This window comes from Hemiscyllium ocellatum, chromosome 50, assembly GCF_020745735.1.
Source record: "Hemiscyllium ocellatum isolate sHemOce1 chromosome 50, sHemOce1.pat.X.cur, whole genome shotgun sequence".
Lineage (NCBI taxonomy): Eukaryota > Metazoa > Chordata > Chondrichthyes > Orectolobiformes > Hemiscylliidae > Hemiscyllium > Hemiscyllium ocellatum.
The window spans coordinates 4,063,480-4,090,291 of NC_083450.1; the positions used below are offsets into that span (position 1 = coordinate 4,063,480).

The following is a 26,812-nucleotide window of genomic DNA, read 5'->3' on the forward strand; positions in this document are numbered from 1 at the left end:
TCAACAATACTTATTTAATTTATTTATTGTCAGGTGTACCTAAATACAGTGAAAAGCTTTGTTTACAAGCAGTACAGGCAGATCAAGGACAGCAGTTCATGTAAACAACGACATACAGATCGTAGAGTGGGGGGAAAAACTCAAGAGGCAGACAGGTTACTTCGAATAGGGTGTATGCTAGGCAAGATGAACATTGGCATGATCAGCATTATTTGACGTGAGAGAGTCCATTCATCAGTCTAACATTGGCAGGGAAGAAACTGTTCCTGGACTTGCTGGTACATGTTCAAACTTGTGTATCTTCTGCCCTGACGGAAGATCTTGGAGGAGAGCGTTACCAGGGTGCGATGGGGCTTTGATGATGTTGGCAGCTTTTCTGCAGTAGCGAGCCACGTGTCCATAGGTGGAAGGTTGGCTTCTGTGATGGTCTGGGCTGTGCCCACAACCCTCTGCAGTTTCTTATGGTCCTGGGTAGAGCAGGCCGTTCTGCGTCTGGTCAGTATGCTTTCAATGGTGCGTCTGGAGAAGCTGGCGAGGGTCTTAATAGACATGTCGAATTTCCTGAGCCAGCTCAGGAGGAGGAGGCGTTGTGCCTTCTTGACCGTCACATCTACGTGGGAAGTTGCAGGACAGGTTGCTGGTTTTCGTCACTCCTGGGAACTTGTCGCTCTCCACCCTCTCAACCTCAGCTCTGTTGATGTAGATGGAGACGTGTACTCCTCCTTTCTTCCTGAAGTCAAAGATCAGTTCTTTAGTTTTGCTGACGTTGATTGAGAGGGTGTTCTCAATGCACCCCCATGTCACCAAGCCCTCTATCTCCTTCCTGTATTTATTGTGAACAGCTGGGGACCAAGCACTGAACCCTGTGGTACCCCATAAGTCAAAGTCAGCCATCATGACAATGACCCATTCATTCCTACTCTGTTTCTGTCAGCCAATCATTAATCTGTGCCAGGACATTACCTGCCATCTCCCAGATGCTTTAATTTTTGAACTAGTCTCATTTGTTGGGAGCCTTTACCAAAAACCTCTTGAAAATCTAAATGTATTACATCCACTGACTCCCCTCTATCAAATACGGGGTAGACCATTTAGGACAGAGATGAGGAGAAACTTCTTCATCCAGAGAGTGGTGGCTGTGTGGAATGCTCTGCCTCCAGAGGGCAGTGGAGGCCCAGTCTCTGGATTCATTGAAGAAAGAGTTGGATAGAGCTCTCAAGGATTGTGGAATCAAGGGTTATGGAGATAAGGCAGGAACAGGATACTGATTAAGGATGATCAGCCATGCTCATATTGAATGGTGGTGCAGGCTCGAAGGGCAGAATGGCCTACTCCTGCACCTATTGTCTATTGTTCTTAGAATCACAGAAATGTACAGCTCAGAAACAGACCTTTCAGTCCAACTCATCCATGCCAACCAGATATCTCAACGCAGTCTAGTCCCACCTGCCAGCACACCACCCATATCTCTCTAAACCTTTTCAATTCATATACCCGTCCAGATGCCTTTTAAATGATGAAAAGTCGTGGACCCAGAACCGAATTGGGTTACTCTACTGGTCACAGGCCTCCAGTCTGAAAAGCAACCCTCCACCACCACCCTCTGTCATCTACCTTCAAACCAGTTCTCTATCCAAATGGCTAGTTCTCCCTGAGTTCCATGAGATCTAACCTTGCTAAGCAGTCTCCCATGGGGAAGCCTTACTGAAGTCCATATAGATCACATCTACCACTCTGCCCTCATCAATCTTCTTTGTTACTTCTTCAAAAAACTCAGTCAAGTTTGTGAGACATGATTTCCAATGCACAAAGCCATGTTGACTATCCCTAATCAGTCCTTGCCTTTCCAAATACATATACATACTGTCCCTCAGGATTCCCTCCAACAACTTGCCCACCACTGACATCAGGCTCACTGGTCTATAGTTCCCTGGCTTGTCCTTACCACCTTTCTTAAATAGCAATACCATGTTTGCCAACCTTCTGTTTTCTGGCATTTCACCTGTGACTATCGATGGTACAAATATCTCAGCAAGGGACCCAGCAATCACTTCCCTAGCTTCCCACAGAGCACTAGGATACACCTGATCAGGTCCTGGAGACTTATCTACTTTTATGTGCTTCAAGACATCCAGCACTTCCTCCTCTGTAATATGGACATTTTTCAAGATGTCACCATCTATTTCCCTACATTCTATATCTTCCATGTCCTTTTCTACAGTAAATACTGATGCAAAATACTCGTTTCTAATCTCCCCCATCTCCTGTAGCTTGCTGGTCTTTGAGGGTCCCTATTCTCTCCCTAGTTGCCCTTTTGTCCTTGGTGTATTTGTCAAAACTCTTTGGATTCTCCTTAACTCTATTTGCTAAAGCTATCTCATGTCCCCTTTTTGCCCTCCTGATTTCCCTCTTAAGTATACTCCTACTGCCTTTATATTCTTCTCAGGATTCACTCGATCTATCCTGTCTATACCTGACATATGCTTCCTTCTTTTTCTTAACCACACCCTCAATTTCTCTCGTCATCCAGCATTCTCTACACTTACCAGCCTTTCCTTTCCCCCGAACAGGAATATAGTTTCTCTGGACTCTCCTTATCTCATGTTTGAAGGCTTCCCATTTTCCAGCTGTCCCTTTACCTGTGAATTTCTGCCCCCAATCAGCTTTTGAAAGTTCTTGTCTAATACCGTCAAAATTAGCCTTCCTCCAATTAAGAACTTCAACTTTTAGGTCTGGTCTATCCTTTTCCATCACTATTTTAAAACTAATAGAATTATGGTCGCTGGCCCCAAAGTGCTCCCCCACTGACACCTCTGCCCTGCCTTATTTCCTAAGAGTAGATCAAGTTTTGCACCTTCTCTAGTAGGTACATCCACATACTGAATCAGAAAATGTTCTTGCATACACTTAAGAAATTCCTCTCCATCTAAACCCGTAACACTACGGCAGTTCCAGTCTGTGTTTGGAAAATTAAAATCCCCTACCATGACTACCCTATTATTCTTACAGATAGCTGAGATCTCCTTATAAATTTGTTTCTCAATTTCCTACTGACTATTAGGGGGTCTATAATACAATCCCAATAAGGTGATCATCTCTTTCTTATTTCTCAATTCCACCCAAATAACTTCCCTGGATGTACCTCAAAGAATATCCTCCCTCAGTACAGCTGTAACGCTATCCTTTATCGAAAACATCCCTCCCCCTCCTCTCTGGCCTCCCTTTCTATCCTTCCTGTAGCATCCTTAGCAATCAATTTTAACTTTTTTTAACCCTTGCTTCTTAAATACAGAAGTCCCATGACACCAGGGTATAGTCCAATAGATTTATTTGAAATCACAAACTTTCAGAGCTGCTCCCTCTTCAGGTGATGTCATCTGACGAAGAAGTAGTGATTTGAAAGCTAGTGATGTCAAATAAACTCTATAACCTGGTGGCGTGTGATGTCTGACTTTGTTCGCCCTAGTCCAACACAGCACCTCCACATCTTTTTAAATGTGGAGGAACATTTTTCACTTTTCAATACTTCAGAAGCAGTTGAGAGTCTAGAAAATTGACAATCCGTTGACAATCTCTATATCAACCACCGATAACACCGTGGGAGGTAGACCATCAGGCCTCGAATAATTGTCAACTTCCATTCCCATTTAATTTCTACAGTGCAATCTTTTTACAAATGCTACTTTCCTTTGACTCCTCGGTCTCCCTAACATTTTGGATTTCGGTTCATGATTACATTCGAAGATGAGGAGAGGATTGGAGAGTGCGTCCATGTCCTGGGGAGCCAACATGCGGACTCAGAGTAAGAGAGATAGAGAGGCAAAATCATTGGGAATTGAGTGACACAAAGGAGATGAAAACAAATCAGGGTTTTCAGAACAGGAGCTGGCAAGACTCGACGCCTGGCGATGCAGTTGAAAGGGACTCTTTGATGGTTTGCCCAGTTCTGCGTAACATGCACAGCATAATAATCCGGTCAGGCAGTACTGATCTGCCAAGGGCTTTCTCTCTCTGAACAAGTGCCCACAGTATAAGAGGCACATTGAGACAGTATGTGCTCCCACAACAATAACAAGACCTCACGTCCCGTAATTCAGGAAATACAGAGGCAGCAGGAAGTGCTCAACTGACTCCAGGCACAATGAAACCCTCCATGTGCCGGTCTCTCCCTGGTCATCAGCTAATTTTCCCTCTTGTCAGTTTCAGTACCTTCACCCCCACACATCATCTTGGTTCACTCCCCCAACAACCTCACTGTCACCTCTAGTTCCTATACCATTCCCTATAACCTACGCTTGCCCAAACCTCCCCCTCCCCTCCATGTCACCTCCTATAGCCCCTACAATCCTCCCTAAACAAACAAAACAACAGTGCAGACAGGAAGGAAGAAACAGAGAGAGAGAGAGAGAGAGAGAATATTGGAGAGAGGAAGGCAGAATACTGGGTCAAGGGAAAGATTCTTGATAATGTGGATGTGCAGAGGGAGCTTGGAGTTCATGTACGAAGATCCCTGAAAGTTGCTACCCAGGTTGATAGCGCTGTTAAGAAGGGATACGGTACGTTAGGTTTTACTGGTAGAGAGATTGAGTTCCAGAGTTGTAATGTCATGCTGCAGCTATACAAAACGCTAGTGCGGCTGCACTTGGAATATTGTGGACAGTTCCGGTCGCCCCATTACAGGAAGGATGTGGAAGCATTGAACAGGTGCAGAGGAGATTTACCAGGATGTTGCCTGGTCTGGAGGGAAGGTCTTAAGAGGAAAGGCTGAGGGACGTGGGTCTGTTCACATTGGAGAGAGGGCGGCTAAGGGGGGGGGGGGGGAATTTGATAGAGACATACAAGATGGTCAGAGAATTAGATAGGGGAGAAAGTGAAAGTTTTCCTAGGATGATGATGTCAGCTTGTACAAGGGGGCATAACTACACATTGAGGGGTGATAGATTTAAGACAGATGTCAGAGACAGGTTCTTTACTCAGAGAGTGGTAAGGGTGAGGAATGCCCTACCTGCTAATGTAGGTAACTCAGCCACATTAGGGAGATTTAAACAATTCTTAGATGAGCACTTGGATGATGATGGGATAGTATAGAGAGAGATGGGCTTAGATTAGTTCACAAGTCAGCGCAACATCGAGGGGTGAAGGGCTTGTTCTGCGCTGTATTGTTCTATATACAGATATTGAATTCAGTGAGAGAGAGAGATAGAGAGAGAGAGAAAGAATGTTGTGAATGAGAGAGAGAGAAAAACAGGGGCACATATAGAGAAAAAGAGACAGTGCCAATGAGATGGAGGAGGAAGAGAGAGAGAAATAAACACAGAGGATGACAGCCCTGTGAGAGAAAGACAAGGAGTGAGAGAGAAAAATGCAGAGGGTGAGAAAGAGATAGGAACACAGAGAGAGAAAGACAATGCAGTGAGAGACAAAGAGGGATTGAATGTTGCGAATGACAAAAAAAGATATTTACTGAAACAGAGACAGTGCAGTACTAATGAGACAAAAGAGAGGAAAACTCAGAGAAAGACAGTCCAGAGAGAGAGAGAGGATGCAGAGTGAGAGACAGAGGTAGGAACGCAGAGAGATAGAGATAGAGAGACAGTTTGGAGTGGGGGTGGGGTGGGAGAATGTTGTAAGAGAAACACAGGCACAGAGAAGGGGGGAAGAGAGAGACAGAGAAGGGGGGGAGACAGAGAGAGAGAGAGAGAGAGAGAGAGGTTAGCATTGCTGCCTCACAGCGCCAGAGACCCGGGTTCAATTCCCGACTCAGGCGACTGTCTGTGTGAAGCTTGCACGTTCTCCCCGTGTCTGCGTGGGTTTCCTCCGGGTGCTCCGGTTTCCTCCCACAGTCCAAAGGTGTGCAGGTCAGGTGAATTGGCCATGCTAAATTGCCCGTAGTGTTAGGTAAATGGGTAAATGTAGGGGAATGGGTTAGTTGCGCTTCAGCAGGTCGGTGTGGACTTGTTGGGCCGAAGGGCCTGTTTCCACACTGTAAGTAATCTAATCTAGAAGGGGAGAGAGAGAGAGAGCGTGCAATGCCATACAGAGACAGCGGGGCAGTGAAGAAGGATACAGAGAGAGGGATAGCACAATCAAAGACAGACAGAGAGTGACAGACTAGGGAGATCATGTTGTGGTTGCACAGAACATTGTTTAAGCCACTTTTGGAATATGATGTGCAATTCTGGTCTCCCTGTTATAGGAAGAATGTTGTGAAACTTTGAAGGGTTCAGAAAAGATTTATAAGGATTTTATCAGGATTAGAGAGTTTAAGCTATGTGGAGAGGCTGAATAGGCTAGGGTTGCTTTCTCTGGAGCGTCGGGAGGCTAAGGGGTGACATTATAGAAGTTTATAAAATCATAAGGGGCAGTGTAAATAGCCAAGATCCTTTCCCTGGAGTGGGTGGGGCCAGAACTAGGTTTAGGGTAAAGGGGAATAATTTAAAAGGGACATAAGGGACAGTGATTCCATGCAGAGGGTGGTGCGTGTATGAAGTGGCTGCTACAATTACATTTAAAATGCGTCTGGATAGCTATATGAATAGGATGGGTTTAGAGGGATATGGGTCAAGTGCTGGCAAACGGGACTGGATTAGTTCAGCATTGACAAGGTGGACGGAAGGGTCTGTTCCCATGCTAAATATCTCTATGACTCTATGACATAAAAGTGGAGTGCTAGAGAGGCAGATGGACAGACAGCGAGAGATAGCACAGAGAGAGAGCGCAAGACAAGAACAGAGAGGTAGCACAGAAACAGTGAGACAAGGAAAGAAAGACATACTACAATATGAGAGAGAGATAGTACAGAGGGAGAGAGATGTGAGGAAAGAGACAGTCAGAGATGACGCAATGTTAAAGAGAGAGAGTAAAGAGAGAAGCAGTGAGAGAGCAAAAGAGAGAGAGAGTGTCAGGGCTAACAGTTTTCCTGCAGAAATGCGGTGACCCCTCGGACGGGACATTTTCACAGCCAAGCTGTCCTGTCACTGTGTCCCACAGGGAAATGGTAAGTATGATTGACAGAGGCATCTCTAATTAAAACAGAAAGCTCGAACCATGGGAACTGGCAGACACTGAGCCGTGTATCCCTACCCTGCTCACCCACTGATTGGCAGGAAGGGAGAAAGAGTGGCAATATGGGAAGGAGTAAAGAAGTGACATTTGAGCTGGGACACTTAGTCTCTAGGACAATACATCCTTTAAAAACCTGGCCATTAATTGCCCGCCTTCGAGGCATAAGATCGCAAGAACACACACACACACACAATGAACATCTCACAGTCTCTGCACAATGCAGGCTAAACAGGCTGTTTGTTCTTGGCATTCAAGAGCTGATCTGTACTCATTCCACAACAATAAGGCAGAGCCTGGGGCAGGATTAATGTGTGTCACTGAAGATCTGACAGCCAGACAGTTTTTACCATCTCTCAACTCACCCTGTCCATCCTTGTCCTTGAGGCCACACAGCCCCATTCATCACACCTCCAACCCCACGACTGAGGAGGAAAGCATCCCAACTGAGGTAAGGGATGTTGGTGGAGGTGGCAAGTTGACAAGGGTTCAGCAGGGGGTGGGCGTTGTTGGCGCTGCCTGATGTCAAAACAATTACACAGCTTATCCTTTATTCCCCTCCCTGCTTCTCAATTGGAGGTAGGGCCTATCGACCAGGAACTCTCTCAATCTGGGTTTAAAAAAAACTGAAACAAAACTGTTAGGTGCATTAGTCAGAAGGGAAATGGGTCTGGGTGGGTTACTCTTCGAAGGGCCTGTTTCCACACTGTAGGGAATCGAATCCAATCTAACCTAAACAACAGAAGTTGTTGGAAAGCTCAGCAGGTCTGGCAGTATCTGTGAAGCCATGATGCAGAGGTACCGGTGCTGGACTGGGGTGGACAAAGTTAAACATCACACCACACCAGGTTATAGCTGAAAATGTGTTGCTGGAAAAGCACAGCAGGTCAGGCAGCATCCAAGGAACAGGAAATTCGACGGCTCGGGCATAAGCCCTTCATCAGGAATCAGGTTATAGTCCAACAGGTTTATTTGGAAGCACTAGCTTTCGGAGCGCTGCTCCTCTGTCAGGTAACGAGTGGGGTAGGATCATAGGATACAGAATTTATCGCAAAATATCACAGTGTCATACAACTGATGCGATACATTGAACAAACCGAGATTGCTGTTAAGTCTTTCATCTTTTAGAATGGGTTTGCAGGTTTCGATTCATTAACGTATAAATCCCAGAACTTCCTCAGTTCTGAGGAAGGGTAACTGGACCCAAAATGTTAACTTTGATTTCTCTACACAATTGCTGCCAGAGCTTTTCCAGCTATTTCCCTTTTTGTGTCTCAGGCTAGAGTCTTGGCATCATCGGGGAGGGGGAAAAGAGAGAGAGAGTCAGGGCTGGGGGGGAAAAGCGAGAGAAAAAGTGGCAGAGTGAGTGTGGCAGAGGAAGAGAGGGGAACAGTGAGAGGAAGACAGAAGGCCAGGGACAGTGTGAAGGAAAGCGAAGGGCAGAGAGACGCAGGGACGGTTCGGGGGGGGGGGGGGGGGGGGGGGAGACTGAATGCAGACATACAAAATTAAGCAGAACGTTATGATCAAGGGAGAAACCGTTCTCACTGGCAGGAGGGTCAGTCATCATTTGAAAAGAATCAGCAAAGGAACTAATATAGGAGGGGAAGGAGGAAAACAAAACTAATTGCTGAAAAAGCTCAGCAGCATCTGGGAAAGGAAATCAGAGCTAATATTTTGGGCTTTCTCTCCACAGATGCTGCCAGAGCTGCTGAGATTTATCATGCAATCTCTGTTTCTGCTTTTTGATTCAGATTTCCAGCACCCGCAGTTCTTTCAAGTTTTTGAGAGGAGGAGAATTTGTTTTTTTTTTGACACAGTGATCTGGTATCTCAAAGGGAGCAGATTCAACAGGAACATTTGAAAGGGTAGGGTGGGAATTGGGAGGAGGATTCAACAGGGACAATTTGTCGGGGCTGGGGAAGAATTCAGGTTGGGGTGTGGGGATATGCAGGGGAGAGTCTGCAGCTCTCACAAAGAGCTAGCAAAGGAATGGCAGGTCTAACAGCCTCCATTTATCTCTCCACCCTTCAGGCACTCTGCTTGGATTCCTGATGAAGGGCTTTTGCCCGAAATGACGATTTTACTGCTCCTTGGGTGCTGCCTGAATTGCTGTGCTTTTCCAGCACCACTCTAATCTAGACTCTGGTTTCCAGCATCTGCAGTCATTGTTTTTATCGAACAGCCTCCTACGATTCTGCAACATTTAAGAGCTTGTAGCAGCATGGGGAGTACACACAAGGACCTACAAAGTTAAACCAGCACTGCACCCCGAGTTGTGGGAGGGTGTAACTACAGCGTGATGGTCTTACATAAATAAGAAGACTGGGAGGAAAAGGCAGGAGTGTGGGATGGGCTGAGCTGTGCTCACAGGGGGCTGGCATGACGTTGACCGGCTGAGTGGCCTCCAACTGTGTTGCATAACTCCACTGTGATTCTCAGTGCTTTGTTTATTTGAAATGACAATGCTACATCTATTGAGCTACCTAATCGTAGTCACATTTCCCCAACTCCCCTCCAACACCTGAATCCCACAGCACGAACATCAGACCCAGGGCAGATCCTGTCCCTGATCCCCAATGCCTCTCCCTCTTGCAGAAGCTGCCTCAATCCATTCCCTTCACCCACCTAACACTCCAATGACCCCCAGCTAGTCTTGTTTCCAATTCAGGAGCTTTCTTACGATTATCTCCAAACAAATTTTTTTTTATAAATGACCTGGAGGAGAGGCTAGAAGGTTGGGTGAGCAAGTTTGCGGATGATACGAAAGTCGGTGGAGTTGTTGACAGTGAGGAAGGATGTGGCAGGTTACAGGGATATAGATAGCTGCAGAGCTGGGCAGAAAGATGGCAAATGGAGTTCAATGTAGCTAAGTGTGAAGTGATTCACTTTGGTAAGAGTAACAAGAAGATGGGGTACTGGGCTAATGGTCGGATACTTGGTAGTGTGGATGAGCAGAGGGATCTTGGTGTCCATGTACACAGATCTCTGAAAGTTGCCACCCAGGTAAATAGTGCTGTGAAGAAGGCATATGGTGTACTGGCTTTTATTGGTAGAGGAATTGAGTTCCGGAGTCCTGAGGTCATGTTGCAGTTGTATAAGACTGTGGTGCGGCCTCATCTGGAGTATTGTGTGCAGTTTTGGTCACCATACTATAGGAAGGATGTGGAGGCACTGGAACGGGTGCAGAGGAGGTTTACCAGGATGTTGCCTGGTATGGTAGGAAGATCGTATGAGGAAAGGCTGAGGCACTTGGGGCTGTTTTCATTGGAGAAAAGAAGGTTTAGGGGTGACTTGACAGAAGTGTACAAGATGATTAGGGGTTTAGATAAGGTTGACCATGAGAACCTTTTTCCACGTATGGAATCAGCTATTACAAGGGGGCATAGCTTTAAATTAAGGGGTGGTAGGTATAGGACTGATGTTAGGGGTAGATTCTTTACTCAGTGAGTCGTGAGTTCATGGAATGCCCTGCCAGTAGCAGTGGTGGACTCTCCCTCTTTATGGGCATTTAAACGGGCATTGGATAGGCATATGGAGGATAGTGGGCTAGTGTAGGTTAGGTGGGCTTGGATCGGCACAACATCAAGGGCCGAAGGGCCTGTACTGCGCTGTATTTTTCTATGTTCTATGTTCTAAATGGGCTCATTGGAACATGCCATTCAGCCCCTTGGGGCTACTCTACAACTTCTGAAGATCGTGCTTTAAAAAACACAGGATATGGCCATTGCATGATGGCCTTATAATGCATTCCCACCCTGATAAGCATTCAATTCCCCTTTGCTAATCACAATTTTTCTATTTGTTCACCAGCATTTATTGCCTCTCTTTAATTACCCAGAGAATAGTTAAGAGTCAACCACATTGCTGTGGCTTTGAGTCATGTTTAGGTCAGGTAAGGATAGATTTCCTTCCCTAAAGGACATGGTGAACCAGATGGTTCTATCCTGACAATCAGCGATGGTTTCATGGTCTTCATTAATTTTAGACTTTAACTGAATTCAAATTCCACCATCTGCCACAGCAGGATTTTAACCTGGGTCCTCAGAACATTACCTGGGTCTCTGGATTAATAGCCTAGCCAATGATGCAGAGGTGGACTGGGGTGGACAAAGTTAAAAATCTTCGAGTAAAAAGTGAGGTCTGCAGATGTTGGAGATCAGAGCTGAAAATGTGTTGCTGGTTAAAGCACAGCAGGTCAGGCAGCATCCAAGGAACAGGAAATTCGACGTTTCGGGCCAGAGCCCTTCATCAGGATGAAGGACTCTGGCCCGAAACGTCGAATTTCCTGTTCCTTGGATGCTGCCTGACCTGCTGTGCTTTAACCAGCAACACATTTTCAGCAAAGTTAAAAATCTCTCAACACCAGGTTATAGTCCAACAGGTTTATTTGGAAGTACTAACTTTCAGAGCGCTGCTTATTCATCGGATAGCTAGTGGGACAGGATCATAGGACAAGAAATTTATAGCAGAATATCACAGTGTCATACAGGTCATCATCTCCTGTTACATCCACCTGTACAGTACAAAAATATTCAAAGATTCTGCCTTCCTGGTGAAGAGTTTGAAAGACTTACCAAACACGTAAAGATGATTTTTTTTTCTGTTTTAAATGGATGACCCCTGATTTGTCAACAGTGAACCTATAATCTCCCACAGGAGGAACCACTCTCTCCAATACTGCCCTGTCTAGATCCCTCAAGACCTTTCAGTCTTCCCCTCATCTTCTAAACTCCAGTGGGTACAAGCCCAGCCTGTGCAAGCTTTCCTCAGATAACAACCGATTCCATTCTGGGGGGGAAGAGTCCATTAAACATTCTCTGAACTAACTCCAATATACGTACATCCTTCCTTAAATAAGGAAACCAGTCCTGTGTACAGTAGCTTGGGACGGCTGGTTTGTGACACAGCAGCGTGAGGTCAATCCCTGCACCGACTGATGTTACCTATTAGACTAGATTAGATTAGATTACTTACAGTGTGGAAACAGGCCCTTCGGCCCAACAAGTCCACACCGACCCGCCGAAGCGCAACCCACCCATACCCCTACATTTGCCCCTTACCTAACACTACGGACAATTTAGCATGGCCAATTCAACTGGCCCGCACGTCTTTGGACTGTGGGAGGAAACCCACGCAGACACGGGGAGAACGTGCAAACTCCACACAGTCAGTCGCCTGAGACGGGAATTGAACCCGGGTATCTGGCGCTGTGAGGCAGCAGTGCTAACCACTGTGCCGCCCATCTCCCCTGGCCTGATGTCAGACAGACCTACAGCACAGCAACAGGCTCTTTGGCCCAATTTTCACAATTAAACTTAGGTCCTTTTCAAATCTCCACCCCCTCCCCCCTCCACCTTAAACCTGTGCCTGTTAGTTTTACACTTCTCCACCCTGGGAATAACACCTTATCTATTTACCCTATCCATGCCTGTCATGATCTTATAAACCTCTATGACGGTATCCTTCAGCCTCCAACACTCCAGGGAAATTAGCCCCAGCCTATTCAGCCTCTCCCTAGGGCTCAAACCCTCCAGTCCAGGCATCATCCTTGTGAATCTTCTCTGAACCCTTCAAGTTTCACATCCTTCCTATAGGAGGGAGAGCAGAATTGCACAGTGTTCCAAAATTGGTCTAATTAATGTACTCTATAGCCACAATATGACATCCCAACTTTTATACTCAATGCATTGACCAATAAAGGCAAGTATACCAAATGCCACCTTCACCAACCTGTATGCAACTCCACTTTCAACGAACTATGAATCTGCACTCCAGGTCTCTCCCTGCAGAGGGTGGTGCGTGTCCGGAATGAGCTGCCAGAGGAAGTGGAGGGAGCTGGTACAATTACAATATGGGTATATGAATAGGAAGGTTTGGAGGGATAGGGGCCATATGCTGGCAAATGGGACTAGACTTATTTAAGATAACTGGTCAGCATGGACGAGTTGGACCAATGATGTACAGCTCTATGACTCTAGTCCCATTTCCTCCATACTTATCCCATCCATGTACGTTTCTAAATGTTTCTTAAAATACAAATTGTACTCACTGCCACCCCTACCTGTGGCAGCCCATTCCAGACACTCACCATCTTCTGTGTGAAAAAAGTGTTCCTCTGGACATTTCTGTATCCCTCCCCTCTCACCTTGAAACTCTTTAGGTTTCTACTCCCCATGCATGGTGAAAAACTGTTGGCTGTCTACCTTATCTATGGCGCTAATGATTTTACAGACCTCTACAAGGTCACCCCTCAGTCTCCTACGCCCCAGGAAAAAATGTCCCAGCCTATCCAACCTCCCCTTATAACTCAAATCTTCCAGCCCACGTAAAATCCTAGGAAATCTTGATTGCACTCTTTCTAGTTTGGTAATATAGTAGGGCATATACTGCATGCAACACTGCATATGAGCCTCACCAACATCTTGTACAAGACGCCCTAACTCATATGATCAATGCTCTGACTGACGAAAGCAAAGTGTGGTGACACTCAGATTAAATTAAACACTTGCCTTTTCTCTCTCTCTCTTATGAGACTATGGTGTCTTTACTTTTGACTCCAGATTGGGTCTCTCTCTCTGAAGCACAAACTGCCAACTTGTGTATGTGTTTCCCCTTAATGATAAAAGTTTGATGAGCTCCATTCAGTTCTTCAGACCGAGGCTTGGGAATTCACTGCTAGTGCGAGGCCGAGCGATTGTTCGCGCTGGATGACGGAGCAGCGACAAGGATGAGGACAACACAAACACTATTTGTGCTGCATCTCCTGAGCCTGGGTGCCTGTGGTCCGTATTACTACAGGCCGCAGGCAGGACGGAGCGGCGAGGAGTACAGATACCACGTCCGAGGGGATCAAGGTAATCGTCAACATCTCTCACTCAGTTCCACGACACATAGTGGACAGCCGGACAGACTTAGATAGAACCCAGTTCACCATTCAGTTCATACCCAACTGAAGCTGCAGGTGGTTTATACTGGGAGTGTTTGATGGGGGACAGTGAAGAGTTAGCATTACTCTGTATCTAATCCCATGCTGTACCTGTCCCTGAGAGTGTTTGATGGGGGGACAGTGTAGAGGGAGCTTTACTCTGTATCTAACCCCATGCTGTCCCTGGGAGTGTTTGATGGGGGAGACAGTGTAGAGGGAGCTTTACTCTGTATCTAACCCCATGCTGTCCCTGTCCTGGGAGTGTTTGATGGCAGGAACAGTGTAGAGAGAGCTTTACTCTGTAACTAACCCTTGCTGTCCTTGTCTTGGGAGTGTGTGATGGAGGGACAGTGTAGAGGAGCTTCACTCTGCATCTAACCCCATGCTGTCCCTGAGAGTATTGATGGGGGACAGTGTAGAAGGAGCTTTACTCTGTATCTAACCCTGTGCTGTCCCTGTCCCTGGGAGTGTTTGATGGGGACAGTGTTGATGGAGCTTTACTCTGTATCTAACCCTGTGCTGTCCCTGTCCTCGGAATGTTTGATGGGGGGACAGCGTAGAGGGAGCTTTACTCTGTATCTAACCCCGTGCTGTCCCTGTCCCTGGGAGTGTTTGATGGGGGGGACAGTGTAGAGGAAGCTTTACTCTGTATCTAACCCCATGCTGTCCCTGTCCTGGGAATGTTTGATGGGGGGACAGTGTAGAGAGAGCTTTACTCTGTATCTAACCCTGTGCTGTCCCTGTCCTGGGAATGTTTGATGGGGGGACAGTGTAGAGGGAGCTTTACTCTGTATCTAACCTCGTGCTGTCCCTGTCCTGGGAGTGTTTGATGGGGGAACAGTGTAGAGGGAGCTTTACTCTGTATCTAACCCCGTGCTGTCCCTGTCCTGGGGAGTGTTTGATGGGGGGACAGTGTAGAGGGAACTTTACTCTGTATCTAACCCCGTGCTGTCCCTGTCCTGGGGAGTGTTTGATGGGGGACAGTGTAGAGGGAGCTTTACTCTGTATCTAACCCCGTGCTGTCCCTGTCCTGGGGAGTGTTTGATGGGGGACAGTGTAGAGAAAGCTTTACTCTGTATCTAACCCCGTGCTGTCCCTGTCCTGGGGAGTGTTTGATGGGGGACAGTGTAGAGGGAGCTTTACTCTGTATCTAACCCCGTGCTGTCCCTGTCCCTGGGAGTGTTTGATGGGGGGATAGTGTAGAGGGAGCTTTACTCTGTATCTAACCCCGTGCTGTCCCTGTCCTGGGAATGTTTGATGGGGGGGACAGTGTAGAGGGAGCTTTACTCTGTATCTAACCCCGTGCTGTCCCTGTCCTGGGAATGTTTGATGGGGGGAACAGTGTAGAGAGAGCTTTACTCTGTATCTAACCCGTGCTGTCGCTGTCCCTGGGAGTGTTTGATGGGGGGACAGTGTAGAGGGAGCTTTACTCTGTATCTAACCCCGTGCTGTCCCTGTCCTGGGGAGTGTGTGATGGGGGGACAGTGTAGAGGGAGCTTTACTCTGTATCTAACCCCGTGCTGTCCCTGTCCTGGGAGTGTTTGATGGGGGACAGTGTGGAGGGAGCTTTACTCTGTATCTAACCCTGTGCTGTCCCTGTCCTGGGAATGTTTGATGGGGGGAACAGTGTAGAGGGAGCTTTACTCTGTATCTAACCCCGTGCTGTCGCTGTCCCTGGGAGTGTTTGATGGGGGGACAGTGTAGAGGGAGCTTTACTCTGTATCTAACCCCGTGCTGTCCCTGTCCTGGGGAGTGTGTGATGGGGGTAGGGAGGGGACAGTCTGGAAGGGCTGAGTGGCCTTGGTTTGACCCTTGCTGTGCCTTCCCCCCCAGCGTTGCTGGGCCACATCCAGTACCTGGAGAGGTCGGGCCCGCGGGCGGTGCGCGCCCACACCGGGGCGAACGTGACGCTGCCGTGCCGCCTCCGGGTGCTGCCCCGGGATTACCGCCTCAAGTGGGTGAAGCTGGGCCGCTCGCCCCGGGAGAACATCGCGCTGATGGCCGACAGCCGCCGGGAGCGCGCCCGCGGCGCCTTCGCAGCGCGAGCCTCGCTGCCCCGCGCCGACAGGCACGACCTCTCACTGCGCCTGCGCGACCTCCGCCTGGAAGATTCTGGAAGCTACAAGTGCGAGCTCATCAACGGCGTCGACGACGACAGTGTCACCGTGGAGCTGCGGCTGGACGGTATGGGGTGGGGGTCTGATGTCGGGGGTGTGGGCTGTGGGCTGTGAGCTGTGAGAGTTTGGGGGTGGGGTGTGAGGGTTTGGGGTGCGAGGGGTGGGGTGAGTGGGTGGGGTCTGGGGTGCGAGGGGTGGGGTCTGGGGTGCGAGGGGTGAGTGGGTGGGGTCTTGGGTTGGGGTGTGAAGGTGGGGTCTGGGGTTGGGGTGTGAAGGTGGGGTCTGGGGTTGGGGTGTGAAGGTGGGGTCTGGGTCTGGGATTGGGGTGTGAGGGTGGGGTCTGGGTCTTGGTTTGGGGTGTGAGGGTGGGGTCTGGGATTGGGGGTGGGGTGTGAGGGTGGAGTCTGGGGTGCGAGGGGTGGGGTGTGAGGGTCGGGTCTGGCGTGTGAGGGTGGAGTCTTGGTTTTGGGTTGGGGTGTGAGCGTGGGGTCTGGGATTGGGGTGTGAAGGTGGGGTCTGGGATTGGGGTGTGAGCGTGGGGTCTGGGTCTTGGTTTGGGGTGTGAGGGTGGGGTCTGGGATTGGGGGTGGGGTGTGAGGGTGGGGTCTGGGGTGCGAGGGGTGGGGTGTGAGGGTGGGGTCTGGCGTGTGAGCGTGGGGTCTGGGTCTTGGTTTGGGGTGTGAGTGTGGGGTCTGGGTCTTGGTTTGGGGTGTGAGGGTGGGGTCTGGGATTGGGATTGGGGGTGGAGTGTGAGGGTGGGGTCTGGGGTGCGAGGGGTGGGGTGTGAGGGTGGGGTCTGGGGTGCGAGGGGTGGGGTGTGAGTGGGTGGGGTCTGGGGTGCGAGGGGTGGGGTCTGGGGTGGGTGGGGTCTGGGGTGCGAGGGGTGGGGTCTGGGGTGCGAGGGGTGGGGTGTGAGGGTGGGGTCTGGGGTGCGAGGGATGGGGTGAGTGGGTGGGGTCTGGGGTGCGAGGGGTGGGGTGTGAGGGTGGGGTCTGGGGTGCGAGGGGTGGGGTGAGTGGGTGGGGTCTGGGGTGCGAGGGGTGGGGTGTGAGGGTCGGGTCTGGCGTGTGAGGGTGGAGTCTTGGTCTTGGGTTGGGGTGTGAAGGTGGGGTCTGGGGTTGGGGTGTGAAGGTGGGGTCTGGGGTTGGGGTGTGAAGGTGGGGTCTGGGGTTGGGGTGTGAAGGTGGGGTCTGGGTCTGGGATTGGGGTGTGAGGGTGGGGTCTGGGTCTTGGTTTGGGGTGTGAGGGTGGGGTCTGGGATTGGGGGTGGGGTGTGAGGGTGGGGTCTGGGGTGCGAGGGGTGGGGTGTGAGGGTCGGGTCTGGCGTGTGAGGGTGGAGTCTTGGTTTTGGGTTGGGGTGTGAAGGTGGGGTCTGGGATTGGGGTGTGAGCGTGGGGTCTGGGTCTTGGTTTGGGGTGTGAGGGTGGGGTCTGGGATTGGGGGTGGGGTGTGAGGGTGGGGTCTGGGGTGCGAGGGGTGGGGTGTGAGGGTGGGGTCTGGCGTGTGAGCGTGGGGTCTGGGTCTTGGTTTGGGGTGTGAGGGTGGGTCTGGGATTGGGGTGTGAGTGTGGGGTCTGGGTCTTGGTTTGGGGTGTGAGGGTGGGGTCTGGGATTGGGATTGGGGGTGGGGTGTGAGGGTGGGGTCTGGGGTGCGAGGGGTGGGGTGTGAGTGGGTGGGGTCTGGGGTGCGAGGGGTGGGGTCTGGGGTGGGTGGGGTCTGGGGTGCGAGGGGTGGGGTCTGGGGTGCGAGGGGTGGGGTGAGTGGGTGGGGTCTGGGGTGCGAGGGATGGGGTGAGTGGGTGGGGTCTGGGGTGCGAGGGGTGGGGTGTGAGGGTGGGGTCTGGGGTGCGAGGGGTGGGGTGAGTGGGTGGGGTCTGGGGTGCGAGGGGTGGGGTGTGAGGGTCGGGTCTGGCGTGTGAGGGTGGAGTCTTGGTCTTGGGTTGGGGTGTGAAGGTGGGGTTTGGGATTGGGGTGTGAGGGTGGGGTCTGGGTCTTGGTTTGGGGTGTGAGGGTGGGGTCTGGGATTGGGGGTGGGGTGTGAGGGTGGGGTCTGGGGTGCGAGGGGTGGGGTGTGAGGGTCGGGTCTGGCGTGTGAGGGTGGAGTCTTGGTCTGGGGTTGGGGTGTGAAGGTGGGGTCTGGGGTTGGGGTGTGAAGGTGGGGTCTGGGGTTGGGGTGTGAAGGTGGGGTCTGGGGTTGGGGTGTGAAGGTGGGGTCTGGGTCTTGGTTTGGGGTGTGAGGGTGGGGTCTGGGACTTGGTTTGGGGTGTGAGGGTGGGGTCTGGGACTTGGTTTGGGGTGTGAGGGTGGGGTCTGGGACTGGGGGTGGGGTGTGAGGGTTGGGTCTGGGGTGCGAGGGGTGGGGTGTGAGGGTCGGGTCTGGCGTGTGAGCGTGGGGTCTGGGTCTTGGTTTGGGGTGTGAGGGTGGGTCTGGGTTTGGGATTGGGGGTGGGGTGTGAGGGTTGGGTCTGGGGTGTGAGGGTTGGGTCTGGGATGTGAGGGTGGGGTGCGAGGACGGGGTGTGAGGGTGGGGTCTGGGGTGCCTGGGTGGGGTGTGAAGGTGCAGTCTGGGGTGCCTGGGTGGGGTGTGAAGGTGTGGTCTGGGGTGTGAGGGTGGGTTGTGAGGGTGGGGTCTGGGTTGTGAGGGTGGGTTGCGCGGGTTGGGTCTGGGTCTTGGGTTGGGGTGTGAGGGTTGGAGGTGGGGTGTGAGGGTTGGGTTGGGGTGTGCGGGTTGTGTCTGGGATTGGGGGTGGGGTCTTGGGTTGGGTGGGGTGTGAGGGTTGGGGGTGGGATATGCGGGTAGGGTCTGGGGTAGGGGTGGGGTGTGAGGATGGGGTCTGGGTCTTGGGTTGGGGTGTGAGGGTGGGGTCTGGGATTGGGGTGAGGGTGGGGTCTGGATCTTGGGTTGGGGTGTGAGGGTTGGGTCTGGGATTGGGATTGAGGGTGGGGTCTGTGGTTGGGTGGGGTGTGAGGGTGGGGTTTGGGTGTGAGGGTGGGGTGTGGTTTTGGGTCTGGGGTTGGGCTGTGAGGGTTGGGTCTGGGTCTTGGGTTGGGGTGTGAGGGTTGGGTCTGGGATTGGGGTGAGGGTGGGGTCTGGGTCTTGGGTTGGGGTGTGAGGGTTGGGTCTGGGATTGGGATTGGGGGTGGGGTGTGAGGGTGGGGTCTGTGGTTGGGTGGGGTGTGAGGGTGGGGTCTGGGTCTTGGGTTGGGGTGTGAGGGTGGGGTCTGGGTTTGGGGTGAGGGTGGGGTCTGGGTCTTGGTTTGAGGGTGGGGTCTGGGACTGGGATTGGGATTGGGGGTGGGGTGTGAGCGTGTGGTCTGGGTCTGGGGGTGGGGTGTGAGGGTTGGGTCTGTGGTATGAGGGTTGGATCTAGGATTGGGATTGGGGGTGGGGTGTGAGGGTTGGGGTTAGGTGGGTGGGGTGTGAGTGTGGTCTGGGGGTGGGGTGTGAGGGTTGGGTCTGTGGTATGAGGGTTGGATTTGGGATTGGGGGTGGGTGTGAGGGTGGGGTGTGGGGTGTGAGGGTGGGGTGTGAGGGTTGGGGCTGGGATTGGGGGTGGGGTGTGAGGGTATGGTCTGGGTCTTGGGTTGGGGTGTGAGGCTGGGGCCTGAGGTTGGGGGTGGGGTGTGAGCGTGGGGTCTGGGATTGGGGTGTGAGGGTAGCGTCTGGGTCTTGGGTTGGGGTGTGAGGGTGGGTTCTGGGATTGGGATTGAGGTGGGGTGTGGTTGGGTCTGGAGTGTGAGGGCTGGGTCTGGGGTATGAGGGTTGAGTCTGGGGGTGGGGTGTGAGGGTTGGGTCTTTGGTATGAGGGTTGGATCTGGGATTGGGATTGGGGGTGGGGTGTGAGGGTTGGGGTTATGAGGGTGGGGTGTGGGGTGTGAGGGTTGGGTCTGGCATTGTGGGTGGGTGTGAGGGTGGGGTCGGGTTGGGTTGGGGGTTGGGTCTGGGGTTGGTGGGGTGAGGGTTGGGTGTGAGGGTGGTGTCTGGGGTGTGAGGGTTGAGTGTGAGGGTGGGGTCTGAGGGTGGTGTCTGGGGTGTGAGGATGGGGTCTGAGGTTGGGTCTGGGGTGTGAGAGTTGGGTCTGGGGTTGGGATTGGGTCTGGGGTGAGGGTGGGGTCTGGGGTTGGGATTGGGGGTGCGGTGTGAGGGTGGGGTCTGGGGTTGGGTGGGGTGTGAGATTTGGGTCTGGGGTTGGGTGTAAGGGTTGTGTCTGGGGTTGGGTGGGGTGTGAGAGTGGGGTCTGGGTGTGAGGGTTGGGTCTGGGGTGTAGGGTGGGGTGTGGGGGTTGGGTGGGGTGTGAGAGTGGGGTCTGGGTGTGAGGGTTGGGTCTGGGGTGTAGGGTGGGGTGTGAGGGTTGGGTCTGGGGTGTAGGGTGGGGTGTGAGGATTCGGTCTGGGTTTGGGTCTTGGGTTGGGGTGCGAGGGTGGGGTCTGGGATTGGGGTGTGAGGGTTGGGTCTGGGGTGTGAGGGTGGGGTGTGAGGGTTGGGTCTGGGGGTGGGGTGCGAGGGTGGGGTCTGGGGTGCGAGGGTGGGGTGTGAGAGAGGTGTCTAGGTGTGAAGGTGGTGTCTGGGGTGCGAGGGTGGGGTGTGAGGGTAGGGTCTGGGTCTTGGGTTGGGGTGTGAGGGTGGGGTCTGGGATTGGGTCTGGGGTTGGGGGTGGAGTCTGGGTCTGGGGTCTGGGGGCGGGGTGTGAGGGTTGGGTCTGGGGGCGGGGTGTGAGAGTTGGGTCTGGGGTGCGAGGGTGGGGTGTGAGGGTAGGGTCTGGGTCTTGGGTTGGGGTGTGAGGGTGGGGTCTGGGATTGGGTCTGGGGTTGGGGGTGGAGTCTGGGTCTGGGGGCGGGGTGTGAGGGTTGGGTCTGGGGGGGGGGTGTGAGGGTTGGGTCTGGGGGCGGGGTGTGAGGGTTGGAGTCTGGGGTGTGAGGATTGTGGTGTGAGGGGGGATCTGGGGTGTGAGGGTTGGGTGTGGAGTCTGGGGGTGGGGTGTGAGGGTTGGGTGTGGAGTCTGGGGGTGGGGTGTGAGGGTTGGGTGTGGAGTCTGGGGGTGGGGTGTGAGGGTTGGGTCTGGGGGTGGGGTGTGAGGGTTGGGTCTGGGGGTGGGGTGTGAGGGTTGGGTCTGGGGGTGGGGTGCGAGGGTTGGGTCTGGAGTGCGAGGGTTGGGTCTGGAATGCGAGGGTGGGGTGCGAGGGTGGGGTCTGGGGTGCGAGGGTGGGGTCTGGGTCTTGGGTTGGGGTGTGAGGGTGGGGTTTGGGATTGGGGGTGGGGTGTGAGGATAGGATCTGGGGTTGGGGTGGGTTCTGGGATTGGGGGTGGGGTGTGAGGGTTGGGATTGGGGGTGGGGTGTGAGGGTTGGGATTGGGGGTGGGGTGTGAGGGTGGGGTGTGAGGGTTGGGTCTGGGGTGCCAGGGTGGGGTGTGAGGGTTGGGTCTGGGGTGCCAGGGTGGGGTGCGAGGGTTGGGTCTGGGGTGCCGGGGTCTGGGGTGCCAGGGTGGGGTGCGAGGTCGGGTCTCAGTGAGGGGTCCGAGGGTGGGGTGCGAGGTCGGGTCTCAGGTCCGAGGGTGGGGTGCGAGGTCGGGTCTCAGTGTGGGGTGCGAGGGTGGGGTCTGGGGTCCGAGGGTGGGGTCTAGGGTGCGGTGTGTGGGTGGGGTCTGGGGTGTGTGGGTGGGGTCTGTGTCTTGGGTTGGGGTGTGTGGGTGGGGTCTGGGGTGTGAGGGTGGGGTTTGGGATTGGGGTGTGAGGGTGGGGTTTGGGATTGGGGTGTGAGGGTGGGGTCTGGGTCTTGGGTTGGGGTGTGAGGGTGGGGTCTGGGGTGTGTGGGTGGGGTTTGGGATTGGGGTGTGAGGGTGGGGTTTGGGATTGGGGTGTGAGGGTGGGGTCTGGGTCTTGGGTTGGGGTGTGAGGGTGGGGTCTGGGATTGGGATTGGGGGTGGGGTGTGAGGGTGGGCTGTGAGGGTTGGGTCTGGGGTGTGAGGGTGGGCTGTGAGGGTTGGGTCTGGGGTGTGAGGGTGGGCTGTGAGGGTTGGGTCTGGGGTGTGAGGGTGGGCTGTGAGGGTTGGGTCTGGGGTGTGAGGGTGGGCTGTGAGGGTTGGGTCCGAGGTTGAGGGTGGGGGTGTGAGGGTTGGGATTGGGGGTGGGGTGTGAGGGTTGGGTCTGGGTCTGGGTTTGGGGTCTGGGGGTGGGATGTGAGGGTTGGGTCTGGGGGTGGTGTCTGGGGTGTGAGGGTTGGGTCTGGGGGTGGTATCTGGGGTGTGAGGATTGGGTCTGGGGGTGGGGTGGGAGGATTGCGGATAGGGTCTGGGGGTGGGGTGGTAGGTATCGGGGTGGGGTGGGGCCGGAGGGTTGGGTGTGGGGTGGGGGTGTGTGGTGGGGTTGGGTGGGTGGGTGAGTTGGGGCTGGGAGTTGAAGTTGGGAGGGGTGGAAGGTGGTGTCGGGGGTGGGTTGGGGGTGGGGTTGGGAGGGTTGGGGGTGAGGAGTGGGTGGGTTGGGATGTGGGGTGTGGGGGGTTGGGGTTGTGGGTGGGGTGTGAGAGTTGAGGGTTGGGGGTGAGGTTTGGGAGGTTAGGGGTGTGAGGGTTGGGGGTGGCATGTGAGGGTGGGGGGGTGAGGTTTGGGAGGTTGGGTGTGTGAGGATTGGGGTTGTGTGAGGGTTGCGGGCGGGATATGCGCGTTTGGGGTGGGGCGTGAGGGTTGGGTGTGTGGGGGGGTGGGGGTGGGGTGTGGGTTGGGTGTGAGGGTTGGGGTGTGGGGTGGTGAGGGTTGGGGTGAGGATTGGAAGGTTGGGAGTGTGAGGGATGGGGAGTGTGTGGGGTGAGAGGGTTGGGGTGGGTGAGAGGGTTGTGGGTGGGATGTGGGGATGGGGTGAGAGGGTTGGGGGTGGGAGGGTTGGGGCTGGGTTGGGAGGGTGGGGAGTGGGTGGGGGGTGAGGGTTGGGGGTGGGGTCTGGGGTGCGAGGGGTGGGGTCTGGGGTGCGAGGGGTGGGGTGTGAGGGTGGGGTCTGGGGTGCGAGGGGTGGGGTGAGTGGGTGGGGTCTGGGGTGCGAGGGGTGGGGTGTGAGGGTGGGGTCTGGGGTGCGAGGGGTGGGGTGGGTGAGTGGGTGGGGTCTGGGGTGCGAGGGGTGGGGTGGGTGAGTGGGTGGGGTCTGGGGTGCGAGGGGTGGGGTGTGAGGGTCGGGTCTGGCGTGTGAGGGTGGAGTCTTGGTCTTGGGTTGGGGTGTGAAGGTGGGGTCTGGGGTTGGGGTGTGAAGGTGGGGTCTGGGGTTGGGGTGTGAAGGTGGGGTCTGGGGTTGGGGTGTGAAGGTGGGGTCTGGGTCTGGGGTTGGGGTGTGAAGGTGGGGTCTGGGTCTGGGATTGGGGTGTGAGGGTGGGGTCTGGGTCTTGGTTTGGGGTGTGAAGGTGGGGTCTGGGATTGGGGTGTGAAGGTGGGGTCTGGGATTGGGGTGTGAGGGTGGGGTCTGGGATTGGGGGTGGGGTGTGAGGGTGGGGTCTGGGGTGCGAGGGGTGGGGTGTGAGGGTCGGGTCTGGCGTGTGAGCGTGGGGTCTGGGTCTTGGTTTGGGGTGTGAGGGTGGGTCTGGGATTGGGGTGTGAGTGTGGGGTCTGGGTCTTGGTTTGGGGTGTGAGGGTGGGGTCTGGGATTGGGGGTGGGGTGTGAGGGTGGGGTCTGGGGTGCGAGGTTTGGGGTGTGAGGGTGGGGTCTGGGGTGCGAGGGGTGGGGTGTGAGTGGGTGGGGTCTGGGGTGCGAGGGGTGGGGTCTGGGGTGGGTGGGGTCTGGGGTGCGAGGGGTGGGGTGTGAGGGTGGGGTCTGGGGTGCGAGGGATGGGGTGAGTGGGTGGGGTCTGGGGTGCGAGGGGTGGGGTGTGAGGGTGGGGTCTGGGGTGCGAGGGGTGGGGTGAGTGGGTGGGGTCTGGGGTGCGAGGGGTGGGGTGTGAGGGTCGGGTCTGGCGTGTGAGGGTGGAGTCTTGGTCTTGGGTTGGGGTGTGAAGGTGGGGTTTGGGATTGGGGTGTGAGGGTGGGGTCTGGGATTGGGGGTGGGTGTGTGAGGGTGGGGTCTGGGGTGCGAGGGGTGGGGTGTGAGGGTCGGGTCTGGCGTGTGAGGGTGGAGTCTTGGTCTGGGGTTGGGGTGTGAAGGTGGGGTCTGGGGTTGGGGTGTGAAGGTGGGGTGTGGGGTTGGGGTGTGAAGGTGGGGTCTGGGGTTGGGGTGTGAAGGTGGGGTCTGGGTCTTGGTTTGGGGTGTGAGGGTGGGGTCTGGGACTTGGTTTGGGGTGTGAGGGTGGGGTCTGGGACTTGGTTTGGGGTGTGAGGGTGGGGTCTGGGACTTGGTTTGGGGTGTGAGGGTGGGGTCTGGGATTGGGGGTGGGGTGTGAGGGTCGGGTCTGGCATGTGAGCGTGGGGTCTGGGTCTTGGTTTGGGGTGTGAGGGTGGGTCTGGGATTGGGGTGTGAGCGTGGGGTCTGGGTCTTGGTTTGGGGTGTGAGGGTGGGGTCTGGGATTGGGATTGGGGGTGGGGTGTGAGGGTTGGGTCTGGGGTGCGAGGGGTGGGGTGTGAGGGTCGGGTCTGGCGTGTGAGCGTGGGGTCTGGGTCTTGGTTTGGGGTGTGAGGGTGGGTCTGGGTTTGGGATTGGGGGTGGGGTGTGAGGGTTGGGTCTGGGGTGTGAGGGTTGGGTCTGGGATGTGAGGGTGGGGTGCGAGGACGGGGTGTGAGGGTGGGGTCTGGGGTGCCTGGGTGGGGTGTGAAGGTGCAGTCTGGGGTGCCTGGGTGGGGTGTGAAGGTGCGGTCTGGGGTGTGAGGGTGGGTTGTGAGGGTGGGGTCTGGGTTGTGAGGGTGGGTTGCGCGGGTTGGGTCTGGGGTGTGAGGCTGGGTTGTGAGGGTTGGGTCTGGGGTGTGAGGGTGGGTTGTGACGGTTGGGTCTGGGTCTTGGGTTGGGGTGTGAGGGTTGGAGGTGGGGTGTGAGGGTGGTGTGTGGTTTTGGGTCTGGGGTTGGTCTGTGAGGGTTGGGTTGGGGTGTGCGGGTTGTGTCTGGGATTGGGGGTGGGGTCTTGGGTTGGGTGGGGTGTGAGGGTTGGGGGTGGGATATGCGGGTAGGGTCTGGGGTAGGGGTGGGGTGTGAGGATGGGGTCTGGGTCTTGGGTTGGGGTGTGAGGATGGGGTCTGGGTCTTGGGTTGGGGTGTGAGGGTGGGGTCTGGGTCTTGGGTTGGGGTGTGAGGGTTGGGTCTGGGATTGGGATTGAGGGTGGGGTCTGTGGTTGGGTGGGGTGTGAGGGTGGGGTTTGGGTGTGAGGGTGGGGTGTGGTTTTGGGTCTGGGGTTGGGCTGTGAGGGTTGGGTCTGGGATTGGGGTGAGGGTGGGGTCTGGGTCTTGGGTTGGGGTGTGAGGGTTGGGTCTGGGATTGGGATTGGGGGTGGGGTGTGATGGTGGGGTCTGTGGTTGGGTGGGGTGTGAGGGTGGGGTCTGGGTCTTGGGTTGGGGTGTGAGGGTGGGGTCTGGGTTTGGGGTGAGGGTGGGGTCTGGGTCTTGGTTTGAGGGTGGGGTCTGGGACTGGGATTGGGATTGGGGGTGGGGTGTGAGCGTGTGGTCTGGGTCTGGGGGTGGGGTGTGAGGGTTGGGTCTGTGGTATGAGGGTTGGATCTAGGATTGGGATTGGGGGTGGGGTGTGAGGGTTGGGGTTAGGTGGGTGGGGTGTGAGTGTGGTCTGGGTCTGGGGGTGGGGTGTGAGGGTTGGGTCTGTGGTATGAGGGTTGGATTTGGGATTGGGGGTGGGTGTGAGGGTGGGGTCTGGGGTGTGAGGGTGGGGTGTGAGGGTTGGGGCTGGGATTGGGGGTGGGGTGTGAGGGTATGGTCTGGGTCTTGGGTTGGGGTGTGAGGCTGGGGCCTGAGGTTGGGGGTGGGGTGTGAGCGTGGGGTCTGGGATTGGGGTGTGAGGGTAGCGTCTGGGTCTTGGGTTGGGGTATGAGGGTTGAGTCTGGGGGTGGGGTGTGAGGGTTGGGTCTTTGGTATGAGGGTTGGATCTGGGATTGGGATTGGGGGTGGGGTGTGAGGGTTGGGGTTATGAGGGTGGGGTGTAAGGGTGGGGTCTGGGGTGTGAGGGTTGGGTCTGGCATTGTGGGTGGGTGTGAGGGTGGGGTCGGGTTGGGTCTGGGGTTGGGGGTTGGGTCTGGGGTTGGTGGGGTGAGGGTTGGGTGTGAGGGTGGTGTCTGGGGTGTGAGGGTTGGGTGTGAGGGTGGGGTCTGAGGGTGGTGTCTGGGGTGTGAGGATGGGGTCTGAGGTTGGGTCTGGGGTGTGAGAGTTGGGTCTGGGGTTGGGATTGGGGGTGGGTGTGAGGGTGGGGTCTGGGGTGTGAGGGTGCGGTGTGAGGGTGGGGTCTGGGGTTGGGTGGGGTGTGGGATTTGGGTCTGGGGTTGGGTGTAAGGGTTGTGTCTGGGGTTGGGTGGGGTGTGAGAGTGGGGTCTGGGTGTGAGGGTTGGGTCTGGGGTGTAGGGTGGGGTGTGGGGGTTGGGTGGGGTGTGAGAGTGGGGTCTGGGTGTGAGGGTTGGGTCTGGGGTGTAGGGTGGGGTGTGAGGGTTGGGTCTGGGGTGTAGGGTGGGGTGTGAGGATTCGGTCTGGGTTTGGGTCTTGGGTTGGGGTGCGAGGGTGGGGTCTGGGATTGGGGTGTGAGGGTTGGGTCTGGGGTGTGAGGGTGGGGTGTGAGGGTTGGGTCTGGGGGTGGGGTGCGAGGGTGG

The 26,812-nt window shown here is 54.8% G+C and overlaps 1 protein-coding gene and 1 long non-coding RNA gene across 2 annotated transcripts in view; one reads left to right on the forward strand and one right to left on the reverse strand.

Moving 5' to 3' along the window:
• LOC132805470 (uncharacterized) lies at positions 1-16,058 on the reverse strand. The gene is made up of 2 exons (XR_009640919.1): positions 15,847-16,058; positions 1-730 (listed from the first exon to the last, which is right to left on the reverse strand). It is a non-coding gene; the product is annotated as an uncharacterized LOC132805470 (long non-coding RNA).
• Positions 13,781-26,812, forward strand: part of hapln2 (hyaluronan and proteoglycan link protein 2) — a 24,509-nt gene continuing 11,477 nt past the window's right edge. The window contains exons 1-2 of the mRNA XM_060820558.1: positions 13,781-13,919; positions 15,824-16,174. Of these exons, the coding sequence (XP_060676541.1) occupies positions 13,793-13,919; positions 15,824-16,174 (478 nt within the window). The 5' untranslated portion in view covers positions 13,781-13,792. The remainder of the gene's footprint in view (positions 13,920-15,823; positions 16,175-26,812) is intronic.